Source organism: Macaca mulatta, chromosome 13 (assembly GCF_049350105.2).
Source record: "Macaca mulatta isolate MMU2019108-1 chromosome 13, T2T-MMU8v2.0, whole genome shotgun sequence".
Lineage (NCBI taxonomy): Eukaryota > Metazoa > Chordata > Mammalia > Primates > Cercopithecidae > Macaca > Macaca mulatta.
The window spans coordinates 99,035,435-99,047,672 of NC_133418.1; the positions used below are offsets into that span (position 1 = coordinate 99,035,435).

The 12,238-nt window shown below is 50.9% G+C and overlaps 1 protein-coding gene across 7 annotated transcripts in view; it reads left to right on the top strand.

Annotated features, from left to right (window-relative positions):
* Positions 1 to 12,238, top strand: part of KIF3C (kinesin family member 3C) — a 55,673-nt gene that overhangs the window by 20,655 nt on the left and 22,780 nt on the right. For 4 of the 7 annotated variants that reach the window (XR_013402357.1, XR_013402356.1, XR_013402355.1 and 1 more), the window contains exons 2-5: positions 5,898 to 5,999; positions 6,678 to 6,800; positions 7,974 to 8,092; positions 10,665 to 11,522. Coding sequence is in view for 3 of the 7 variants with exons in the window: in XM_077958275.1 (XP_077814401.1) it covers positions 5,898 to 5,999; positions 6,678 to 6,800; positions 7,974 to 8,092; positions 10,665 to 10,781 (461 nt within the window). In the remaining 4 variants the exon portion in view is untranslated. 7 annotated transcript variants of the gene reach the window in all.

Genomic DNA, 12,238 nt, shown 5'->3' on the forward strand with positions numbered 1-12,238 from the left:
ATGGGGTTTCACCATGTTGGTCAAGCTGGTCTCGAACTCCTGACCTCAGGTGATCTACCCACCTTTGCCTCCCAAAGTGCTGGGATTACGGGCATGAGCCACCACACCCAGCTGAGTTCTGTATTTTAAAGTCTCTTATAATAGCCCTGGGATGGCTTCAGCCATCTTTCCCTTTTTTTTTTTAGACAGAGTCTTGCTCTGTTGCCCAGGCTGGAGTGCAATGGTGTGATCTCGGCTCACTCCAGCCTCCGCTTCCTGGGTTCAAGGGATTCTTCTCCCTCAGCCTCCTGAGTAGTTGGGACTACAGGTGTGCACCACCACGCCCAGCTAATTTTTGTATTTTTAGTAGAGATGGGGTTTCACCATGTTGGCCAGGCTGGTCTCTAACTCCAGACCTCGTGATCCGCCTGCCTCGGCCTCCCAAAGTGCTGGGATTACAGGCTTGAGCCACTGTGCCTGGCCTAAGCCTCCCTTCTCTTGATCTTCTCTCTCCTTTATGTCTCTGGAGATGCAGTAAGAGAACTACACACAGTACTCCCTATTGAGCTGCATCATGGTTTTATATGAGGGTGTAATGTTTTGTTTCCAAAAAGCCTTCATGATGGTGCCTGGGCAGATGCTACTGACTTTTTAGCTGTGGCAGCATATTCAGCCAGCGTCTTCTGGGAACAATGGAGTGTTACTCCTTCTCCTCCTCCTCCTCCTCCTCCCCCCCTTTTTAGGGCTTACAACTGATTGCCCATGGCTATCATTTAATTAGTAGAGTTAGGATTCCTTTTCCCCAAAATGTAAAATTGTAATTGACAACAAAAAAATGGCTCATCTGCCATTTTTTGTCAGCTTACATAGGCTAGAAATTCTCTTGTACTTTACCACCTAGGAGGACTTGGGGGTGTCTGTGAGGTTGGGTATTTCACCCATGCATTCCTTCTTGCACAGCTTCAGAGATTAGTCCTGTTGTTTCACACTTGAGCACCTTTCCATCCAGAGAAATACCTGTTTATTTCTGTTTCCTCTCCCTAGTTCACTTCCCCTTTCTCCATCTTCTCACTCCCCATGTAACTTTGAATAACCTCTGATGTGCAGCCTTGCCAAGAGCGCTTTAGCCTCCAGAGTTCTGGTCACTGGCTTCCCCATGTGCTGTGATAACCCATTCCATCCCATTCTGAAAGAACTCTCGGAGATTAGTCAGACACCATTTCCTCTTGCCGGAAACATGTTGCTTTCCTTTAGCAGGTTCTGCTTCCTAAAGGAGTCACTGCAGCCCCTGCAATAGGAAGAGCTTGGGCTTTGGAGCCAGGCAGGTCTGGGCTGGGTCTCCATTTAAGTTTTTTGTTTTTAATTCTCTTTCTTTTTTTGAGACAGGGTCTCACTGTCGCCCAAGCTAAAGTGCAATGGCGTGATCTCAACTCACTGAAGCCTCAACCTCCCAGGCTCAAGTGATCCTCCTGCCACAGCCTTCCGAGTAGCAGGCCCACACCACCGTGCCCAACCCATTTTTATATTTTTTATAGAGACGGGTTTTGCCATGTTGCTTGGGCTGGTCTTGAACTCCTGGACTCAAGGGATCCGCCCACTTCAGCCTCCTAATGTGCTGCAATTACAGGCATAAGCCATCCTGCTCAGCTGAATCTCCATTTAAATTTAATGAGAGGCATATAACTATCATTTTTTCCAGTGAAAGCTCACAGATAGTTATCTGCCAAGCACTGTACTAAGTCCAGGGACCCTGAGATATGAGTAAGATAAGATTGCTGTCCTGAGGGAGCTTACAGGCAAGAGAGCATGTAAACGAATAATGATTCTATTATGAGAAATGGTAGGAATATGGCCTGGTTACTGAGGGGGCCGTGATGTGAACTTGGATGGGTTACATAACCTCTGTGGGCTTTCACTGGAAAAATGACAGTGCTGATAGTATGCATGCCCCTTACAGCAGTCCTTTTCAAACGTTCATGTGCATCCAAATTACCTGGGAATCTCAGTATAATATGGATCTTGATTCACTAGGTCTGAATTTTTTATTTGATTTGCTTATTTATTTTTGAGATAGGGCATTGCTTTGTTGCCCAAGCTGATCTTGAACCCCTGGCTCAAGCAATCCTCCAGCCTCAGCCTCCAAAACAACTGGGACCACAGGCATGAGCCACCACACCTGGCTCTGGAATTTTTAAAAAGTTCCCCAGGTGATTCTAACATGCAGCGAAATTTGAGAACAAGTTTCTTTTGATTAGGTGTCAAAGAATAAAGAATGCTAGAGTCACATAAAATGCTGGGGAAGTGAAAGGTCTTAGGGTTGAAATGGACACGTGTATCCCAGATTCGGAGGCCAGGCCAGACAGCAGGCTCCCGAAGACCTGTGACCCAGCGTCACGGGATCAGGTATCCGTGGTCCACAACAGTAGGGACCTCCTCCGTGTGCTGCTTCTCTTTTCTCTCACGCCCACCCCACCCCTCCTGCCAGGTTCCCCAGATGATCGGGCCCCGTGACAGTGAGTGTGGATTGATGAATGGGAGGAGGAGAAACTGGGATAAAGAGAGCCCAAGGTGGCCGGGTGCAGTGGCTCACGCTTGTAATCCCAGCGCTTTTGGAGGCCGAGGCAGGCAGATCACTTGAGGTCAGGGGTTCGAGACCAGCCTGGCCAACATGGCAAAACCCCTTCTCTACTAAAAATACAAAAATTAGCTGGGTGTGGTGGCACGCACCTGTAGTCTCAGCTATGTGGGAGGCTGAGGCAGGAGAATAGCTCGAACCTGGGAGGTGAAGGTTGCAGTGAGCCGAGATCACACCACTGCACTCCAGCCTGGGTGACAGAGCAGAGCGAGACTGTCAAAAAAAAAAAAAAAAAAGAGAGAGAGAGCCCAAGGAAGGGACCTGGAACCTGCTCTGGGACAACCCCCAAGGATTCTGTTTGGTTCATCTAATATGTATTTTAGCACTTGTTATCTGCCAAGCACTGAGCTAAGTCCAGGGGCTCTGAGATATGAGTAAGATATGACTGCTGCCCTGACAGAGCTCACAGGGGGAGACAGCATGTAAATGAATAATGATTCTATTATGAGAAATAGGAGGAATATGGCCTGGTTACTGAGGGGGCTCGAAAGAGCAAATTCGAGGGAATCAGGGAAAATTTCCCAGTGGTCAAAGTGTGTCTTGCAGAATAAGTAGCAGTTTTCCAGTTAGATGTGGAGTGGGAGGAGGAACCCAGGAGCTTGTGAAATGCCATCGCACATTGAGAGAGCTGGAATTCTTGTTTTCTTTTTTGAGACAGAGTTTTGCTCTTGTTGCCCAGGCTGGAGTACAATGGCGTGATCTCGGCTCGCCGCAACCTCTGCCTCCCGGGTTCAAGCAATTCTCCTGCCTCAGCCTCCCGAGTAGCTCGGATTACAGGCATGTACCACCACGCCAAGCTAATTTTGTATTTTTGTAGAGTTGAGGTTTCTCCATGTTGGTCAGGCTGGTCTCGAACTCCCGACCTCAGGTGATCTGCCCACCTTGGCCTCCCAAAGTGCTGGGATTACAGGTGTGAGCCACCGTGCTGGGCCCTCAGGGAGCTGGAATTCTTTTGGTGAGGCTGGGGAGCAGAGCCCACTCGGAGCATGAGTGGTGAGAGGAACCTGGGAGGCCAGGCCAGCTCCTGGGGCCTGTCACTGCAGCCAACCTTGGATTTCATCCTACAAGGAATGGAGGTCCATTCAGTAGTTTGAAGCAGTGGAGCAACCATTCACAGTTGTGCTTTTTTTTTTTTATTGCGATGAAGTCTTACTCTGTCGCCCAGGCTGGAGCATAGTGGTGCGATCTCGGCTCACTGCAGCCTCTGTCTCCCGAATTCAAGCGATTCTCCTACCTCAGCCTCCTGAGTAGCTGCTGAGTAGCTGGGAATACAGGTGCGCACCACCACACCCGGCTAATTTTTGTATTTTTAGCAGAGCTGGGGTTTCACCATTTTGGTCAGGCTGGTCTCGAACTCCTGACCTCAAGTGATCCACCGCCCCTCAGCTTCCCAAAGTGCTGGAATTACGGGCGTGAGCCACTGTCCCCAGCCCAGAGTTGTGTTTTTAGTGGATCCGCCTGGGTGTCATGTGGTGGAGGTGTGGAACAGGACACCGAAGCAGCGGGGAGACCACAGCAGTGGTCCAGGAGAGTTGTGGGGGCTGCAATGAAGTTAGCAGCTATCAGTGAGAATGAAAAAGAGCGGGTGGTGGGAGCCACACTGAGGATCTGGTTTGATGGCCTTGACTCACTGGCCAGATGCAGTGGATGAGAGGCAGGGCAGGGATGAGGCAAGGCCGGTGAGTCGCTGAGGGTGCAGTGTAAAGGATTCTTCCCTCTCACGGTCCTGCAAATGCTGACCTGGAGTGCGAAGGAGGAGCCTAGGATGGGTTTAGGTCTGTGACGAGGTGATGGGGTAAGTGGGGAGATCATTAACCAGGAGCACAGGCAGCTGCAGTGTGGCAGCACGGACAGCCTCCAGGGCTCAAAGCCCGCCTTGAGCCTCTGAGGCTATGTGGGGCTGGAGTGAGGCTCGTGCCTCTCTGGCTGCACCAACTTCGCTCAGCGTCTTTGGATGACAAAGCCTCACACAGCCCAGTCCCTGACCTCCCAAAAGCGACTGTTAACCCTTGTCTGGCTGTGTTCCCAGTGATGTGGCTCTTACAGGTGGTCTCCTGCTCCCCAAGTCTGACAGCACCCCCTGCTTTGAGATCCCTCAGGCAGGTCAGCTGTTTCCACTGGGAAAAAAAAAAAATTCCAATGGAAAAGCAGCCAGCTTTTTCCACTGGTTCAAGGTGATTTCAACCTTCCAGGAGGCCCGTGATGAAGTCAGAGGACAACTGGGTACCCTGGGAGAGCACTTTCTTCTTATTTTATTTTCATTTTCTAAAATTTCAAATCAGGCACCCCCAAACCAGAATAGTTTTCGAGAGGCTGCCGACAGCACCCTCTTGAAAATACATTTTATGTAGTCACAGTTTACACAAATCTGACATTATTTCAGCTTCAGATTCCAAAGCACTGACTAGGGGCTTTCGCAGAGTGAGGCTGGGAGTGTGGGGTTCAAATCTCTCCTCTTTGCTACTCAATAGCTGCATGGCCTTAGGCTGGTCATTCTCAATGTCTTCATTTGTTAAATGGGGAGGGGAATAGCCCCTCTTAGGGGAGGATGGAAACCATGGTGTTAAAGGCTTAGCTCAGTATCTAACAGATACTTAGTGCTCAGCAAATGTTTGCCAGTCATCCTGGAACATAGGCAGTGTTCCAGTATTGTAGATGACAGCCCTGAAGGGAATAATTTGCCCAAAGCCTCGAGGTAAGTGGGTAGAACCAAGTCTTCCTGGCCTTCTCCAAAGCTCCTGCTGTGCTGGGCCCATGCTGTTCCTTCTTGCTGTGCAGTCTGCTCCCTTTGGCTTTTCTTCTGCTTTCCACATCAGCTGAAGATTTAGACGCTTTCCTGCTGCCTGTGTTGAGAGCTGTCTTCCTGAGATGGAAACCAGTTAGCTAAGGGCTGGGCTACCTGGTGACTGTATCTTATCTTTCCCAATCCTCAACACCAGCTGGGTCCTGGTTGCCAGGATTAGGTTGCCACCCCCATCCTCCTCCTAGCCCTGGTGAACCAACCTTTCCTGTGTATCCAAAGCAAACAGATCAGGTGCCCTACATCCCCGAGGGGCACCCTCTCTGCCTCCCTAGTGGTCCTGCTGACAATGAGAGCCTTGCACTGGGACCTGAGATGCTGGAGGGGAAAACTCCATTCTCCCTGAAAGCCACAAGGCCCCATCTGGGACACATCTTGTGTCCACTCCCAGAAGGACCACAGAGCAGGGAAGCAAAATCTCTCCAGCTGGCAATGTTGTGGACCCTTTGCAAAGCCCACCTCCCAACCCCTCTGTGTCCCCAGGCCATGGAGAGCAAGCTCCTCATCGGGGGCAGGAACATCATGGATCACACCAACGAGCAGCAGAAGATGTTGGAACTGAAGAGGCAGGAGATTGCCGAGCAGGTAGGGCCGCCAGGTGCCAGGTCCCCTTGGAGAGCGTGGCCTGCAGCTCATATCTGGGAGGTGTAGGGCAGTAAACCATGGTAGACTCTGGATCTCTGGAATTACAGTGCTGAGAATCTCAGATATGCCACCCTGGGTCCCACAGGTCTACTAGCCCACAGTCTTCCCTCTGGCAGGGGCACTGCTAGCTGGTGGGTGAGAGGACGTGATAGCTCTCCGTGACGTCAGCCTCCACAAGCCACCTGGTGCTAATTCCTGGGCCTTCCACAAGGTGGTGCGAGTTCTTTGCCAACTGTATGACTATTTCCCTAAATCATCAAGAACCACAATTTGTTGGTCTTACCAATAAACTGTTACACTACTTGGGGAGAGGGTGAGGCAGCTTGGAAGGCAGTGTGATGTGCCTCCATCTGTGTGACTAACACCCCTGGAGTAGGCCAGCTCTTAGGACTGGAGTCTCCATCCACGTGGTGCAGAGCCTGGCAAAGGCATGGCCCTAGGAACTGAGAAGCGGGTTCCCAGGGGCTCTGCAGGATTGGGTGGGAGCGGTGGATGTGGGCCATGGGCCATGGTGAAGCCAGGTCCCGACACAGGGAGAGTGAGCCAGTCCCCTGAGCGTTCTTGGCCCTCCTGGGTATGCTCTGCTCCTTTGAGCCACACTGTCTGTCCTTGGCCTAGAAACGTCGTGAACGGGAGATGCAGCAGGAGATGATGCTCCGGGATGAGGAGACCATGGAGCTCCGGGGCACCTACACGTCCCTGCAGCAGGAGGTGGAGGTCAAAACCAAGAAACTCAAGAAGGTGAGACACTGCAGTAGGACCAGTCAAGGTGTGCTGGAGGCCCAGCAGTCTCTGCCCAAGGGTGTCTGCTTCAGGGACTCCTCCCCATTTGGCTGGAACTGTTGAACCCTTGAGTGACATGGCTTGGGCCTCGGGAGTGAATAGCAGGGGGAGGCAGGAGGCGGGGGCTGGGGGTGGAGTAGAGCCTTTTCTCCTGGGCCAGGGTGGGCTGTGACAGGCTGCAAACTCTGTCACTTGCAGTATCCAGGGTTACCATCCTTATGGTCCTGGGTGATTTCCCCATTCAGTGTCAGCAGTGAGTCACAGTTGGGATAGCTGGGCCTGGAGCAGGGCCAGGGGAATACAGAGAGGCTGAGGAGGAGACTGGAACCCCAGGAAGCTCAGGCGGGGAGCATAAGGCCCTCAAGGACATGTCAAGGGATGAGAATAGCCGCTCACCAGGACCCTGCAAAGCCCGTAGCAAGGGAAAGACATGTACATGTGAGGAGGGTCTAGGGCAGGAAGCAGCAGAGCTCCAGCTTGGATTCTGGGAGAAACCTGGAGACCCTTTGGGGTGGCTGATGTGACTGCCCTGGGGCAGGCCCGACAGAGGCACTGCCACTGAAGCAGTTACCATGGACCCAGCCCTCAGCGGCTTTGGAGAGCAGCAGGATGGCCATGCTGCCTCCACACCCCACTTTTGAGAGCCCCTGAAGAGACTGGAGTGGGAGGAGTCACCTTCCAAACTCTTTCAGGCTTCCTGCTCCCTGAGCCGGGTCTCCAAATGAGCCCTTGATCTCCAAATGGGCCCTGAGTCCCAGTTCCGGCTCTTCTATTTGCTGGTTGTGTGACCTTGAGCAAGGCTGTGCCTGGCTTCCTCATCTGTGAAAGGACGGTATTGGATCAAAAGGTCCCTGGGGTCCCCTCCCGTTTGAACACTCCACGATGCTGATAGCAGCGAGAAAGAGCAGGCAATGGCCACAGGCCTCAGTGTAGGAGGACAGGGCACCCCTTTAAATAGCCCAGCCCAATTCGTGGTGGGTTGGGCACAGCAGGGAGTAAAGAAAAGGACCCCCAGCCTCATCGTGGGCTGAGTCGGTAGACTCTGAGCCTGCAGCCCTGCGGCCCAGGCTGAGTGACTGGGGCCTCGTTGCTACACCAAGCAGCCTCTGAGTGGCACCTGTCCCCATCCAGCTCTACGCCAAGCTGCAGGCGGTGAAGGCGGAGATCCAGGACCAGCATGATGAGTACATCCGCGTGCGGCAGGACCTGGAGGAGGCGCAGAACGAGCAGACCCGCGAACTCAAGCTCAAGTAGGGCCCGCAGTTCTTTTGCTCCCGGGTCCCACAGCCAGCCATCATTACTCAGGCCTCTCCTTCCCGAAGGCCGCATCCTGACTGTCTCCTCTCCCATGAGTCCCTTAGGAACAAAATGCGTCTGAGGGCTGAGGGATGGGCCCACGTGCTGGAGTTTCTTCTACCTCCCTGCCTGTATTTTATGAACCCCTCAAAACGGACGCTAGGTGCTGGCCAAAATTAACTCTGAAGGCCCTGAGGCTACCATCTTTGCATAAGAAGCAGTGATTTTAAATTTTTTAAAAATTATTTTTAGGGCCGGGTGCAGTGGCTCACGCCTATAATCCCAGCACTTTGGGAGGCCGAGGAGGGTGGATCACCTGAGGTCAGGAGTTTGAGACCAGCCTGACCAACATGGTGAAACCCCGTCTCTATTAAAAATATAAAAATTAGCTGGGCATGGTGGCAGGCGCCTGTAATCCCAGCTACTCGGGAGGCTGAGGCAGAATTGCTTGAACCTGGGAGGTGGAGGTGGCAGTGAGCCAAGATCACGCCACTGCACTCCAGCCTGGGTGACAGAGCGAGACAACGTCTCAAAAAAAAAAAAAAAAAAAAAAAAGGTGGCTCATGCCTGTAATCCCAGCACTTTGGGAGGCCGAGGCGGGCGGATCACGAGGTCAGGAGATCGAGACCATCCTGGCTAACACGGAGAAACCCCGCTTCTACTAAAAATATAAAAAATTAGCCAGGCGTGGTGGCGGGCCCCTGTAGTCCCAGCTACTTGGGAGGCTGAGGCAGGAGAATGATGTAATCCTGGGAGGCAGAGCTTGCAGTGAGCTGAGATGGAGCCACTGCACTCCAGCTTGGGCAACATAGCGAGACTCCATCTCAAAAAAAAAAATTATTTTAAAATCTGTTTTAAAAATTATTTTAAAAATGTATATAGTGTATGTATATAGTATGCATATATAGTAGGTATATATATTAATATTTGTGGGATACATTAGATTTTTTGGTTTTGAAGATGGAATATTGCTGTGTCATCCACCCTGGAGTGACCTCAAACTCCTGACCTCAGGTGATCCGCCCACCTCGGCCTCCCAAAGGGCTGGGATTACAAGCGCGAGCCACTGCACCTGGCCACATGAGATGTTTGGATACAGGCGTGCAATGTGAACTAAGCAGATCATGGAGAATGGGGTATCCATCGCCTCAAACATTTATCCTTCAAGTTACAAACAATCCAGTTACACTCTTTAAGTTATTTTAAAATATACAATTGGCTCGGGTGGTGGCTCATACCTGTAATCCCAGCACTTTGGGAGGCCAAGGCGGGGGGATCCCCTGAGGTCAGGAGTTTGAGACCAGCCTGGTCAACGTGGTGAAACCCTGTCTCTACTAAAAATGCAAAAATTAGCCAGCTATGGTGGCGTGTGCCTGTAATCCCAGCTACTCGGGAGGCTGAGGCAGGAGAATCACTTGAACCCCGGAGGTAGAGGTTCCAGTGAGCTGAGATCACACCATTGCACTCCAGCCTGGGCAACAAGTAGAAAACTGTCTCAAAAAATATATATATATATACACACACATACACACACATATATATACACACATGTATGTACACACATATATACACATATATATACAATTAAGTTATTGACTATAGTCACCCTATTATGCTATCAAATAATAGTGTTTATTCATTTTTCTATTTTTGTGTACCTATTAGAAGCAGTCATTTTTCTTTTTTTTTTTTTTTTTTTTTTTTTTGAGATGGAGTCTGGCTCTGTCGCCCGGGCTGGAGTGCAGTGGCCGGATCTCAGCTCACTGCAAGCTCCGCCCCCCGGGTTTATGCCATTCTCCTGCCTCAGCCTCCCGAGTAGCTGGGACTACAGGCGCCCGCCACCTCGCCCGGCTAGTTTTTTTGTATTTTTTTAGTAGAGACAGGGTTTCACCGTGTTCGCCAGGATGGTCTCGATCTCCTGACCTCGTGATCCGCCCGTCTCGGCCTCCCAAAGTGCTGGGATTACAGGCTTGAGCCACCGCGCCCGGCCGAAGCAGTCATTTTTCAAGCTGCAGTATTTCTGTAGGGATCCTTTCTGCTTAACTTCTTGATTTTCCCACCTCCACATTGCCTCTGCTTCTTTTTTTTTAAATAAATAAATTAATTAATTAATTAACTTAGTTTTTTGAGACGAAGTCTCGCTCTGTCACCCAGGCTGGAGTGCAGTGGTGCCATCTCGGCTCACTGCAAGCTCCGCCTCCTGGGTTCACTCCATTCTCCTGCCTCAGCCTCCCGAGTAGCTTGGGACTAAAGGCGCCCGCCACCTCGCCCGGCTAATTTTTTTTTTTTGTATTTTTAGTAGAGACGGAGATGGTGTTTCACCATGTTAGCCAGGATGGTCTCGATTTCCTGACCTCGTGATCCACAGGCCTCAGCCTCCCAAAGTGCTGGGATTACAGGCGTGAGCCACCGCGCCTGTCCCCTTCTGCCTCTTGGCTTGTTGCTTCTAATCCTTAAACCCCTTACAGGCACCTTGTGGTCTCTCACTCACCCAGTTTCCCATCGCTCCTTCATTCCTGCTCTCAGGTACCTAATCATCGAGAACTTCATCCCCCCGGAAGAGAAGAACAAGATCATGAACCGGCTTTTCCTGGACTGTGAGGAGGAGCAGTGGAAGTTCCAGCCACTGGTGCCAGCCGGCGTGTGAGTCTCTAACCCAGCCGTCTGGGCTGAGGGACTTGTGGGTCCACTCCAGGTTGGGACTGGTGAGGGGCCTGAGGCCCTGCCTGCAGGGAGACAGATGTTTTGTGGATTGGGGAAAAGATGGGGAGGATGCCGATGGGGGAGGAATTTCTCATGATCTAATTTGTAGGGGTCTCTATGATGGAAGGGTGTTCTGGGAAAAAAAAATGTCTCATTGATCTGGGATGCAGAAAATACCTTGTGAGTGATTTCGGGAGGGAGGAAGAACATCTCAGCCTCTTGACAATCCTAGCGAATGCTAACACATGGCCAGGTCTGGTGAATATTCATTTGTCAGATGCCCGAAATAGCAACCACAGTTAATATTTGCCAAGGGCTACTGTATGCCGGATGCTGTGCAAGACTCAGGAGACAGAAGATAAATTAGATATGGTCCGAGCTCACAGTCCAGTGGGAAATAAGTAATCAGATCATGATGTGATAGAGCTGTGATCCAATCTCAGCAGGCTGGCTCATCCGGGTGATTCAGCATTTCCACCTTTTTCCACGTCTTAGCCCTTGGGTGCAGCTGCGGCCATTGGCTGGGTGTGCAGCTCCCTCTGCTGGTGGCCATAAAGAACATCCCAACAGAGTGAGGCCTCACCCGCCTGAGCCATGGGCCCTTAATTGCCAATATATAGAGAGAAGTGCTTAGGAGGCCAGACACCAATGCACCTTCCTGGAGATTCTTTGCTCTCTCTAGCCTGGGAACATTAATGTTAAAATAGGGCAAGAGTCTCTCCAAATCTGGAATGGGAAGCTAGCAAGAGGTCTACAGCTTCTCACTGAAGCATCAGATGCCTACTTGGTTATTTTTTTTCCCTTTCTTCCTTTTCTTTTTTTCTTTCTTTTTTTTTTTGTTTTTGGCGGAGTTCCACTCTTGTTTGCCCAGGCTGGAGTGCAATGGCACGATCACGGCTCACCGCAACCTCCGCCTCCCAGGTTCAAGCGATTCTCCTGCCTCAGCCTCCCTAGTAGTTGGGATTATAGGCATGTGCCACCATGCCCGGCCAATTTTGTATTTTTAGTGGAGACAGAGTTTCTCCATGTTGGTCAGGCTGGTCTCGAACTCCCAACCTCAGGTGATCCGCCCGCCTCCACCTCCCAAAGTGCTGGGATTACAGGCGTGAGCCACCGCGCCCGGCTTCTTTCTTTCTTTCTTTCTCTCTCTCTCTTTTCTTTTCTTTTCTTTCTTTCTTTCTTTCTTTTCTTTCTTTCAACAACTACAGCTTAGATGCCTATTTGATCTTTCTTAAAGGCTGATATTACTTAAGGTGATACCACATAAGTTTGTAAGTGGCAAGCACACGAATAGAGGACTTTTCAATGGTATCACTTTACACCTACAATCCACCTTTCCAATCTAGGTAGAGATTCTCAATAGTACATCAGCTATCACAGAGGTTTTCCACCCTGGC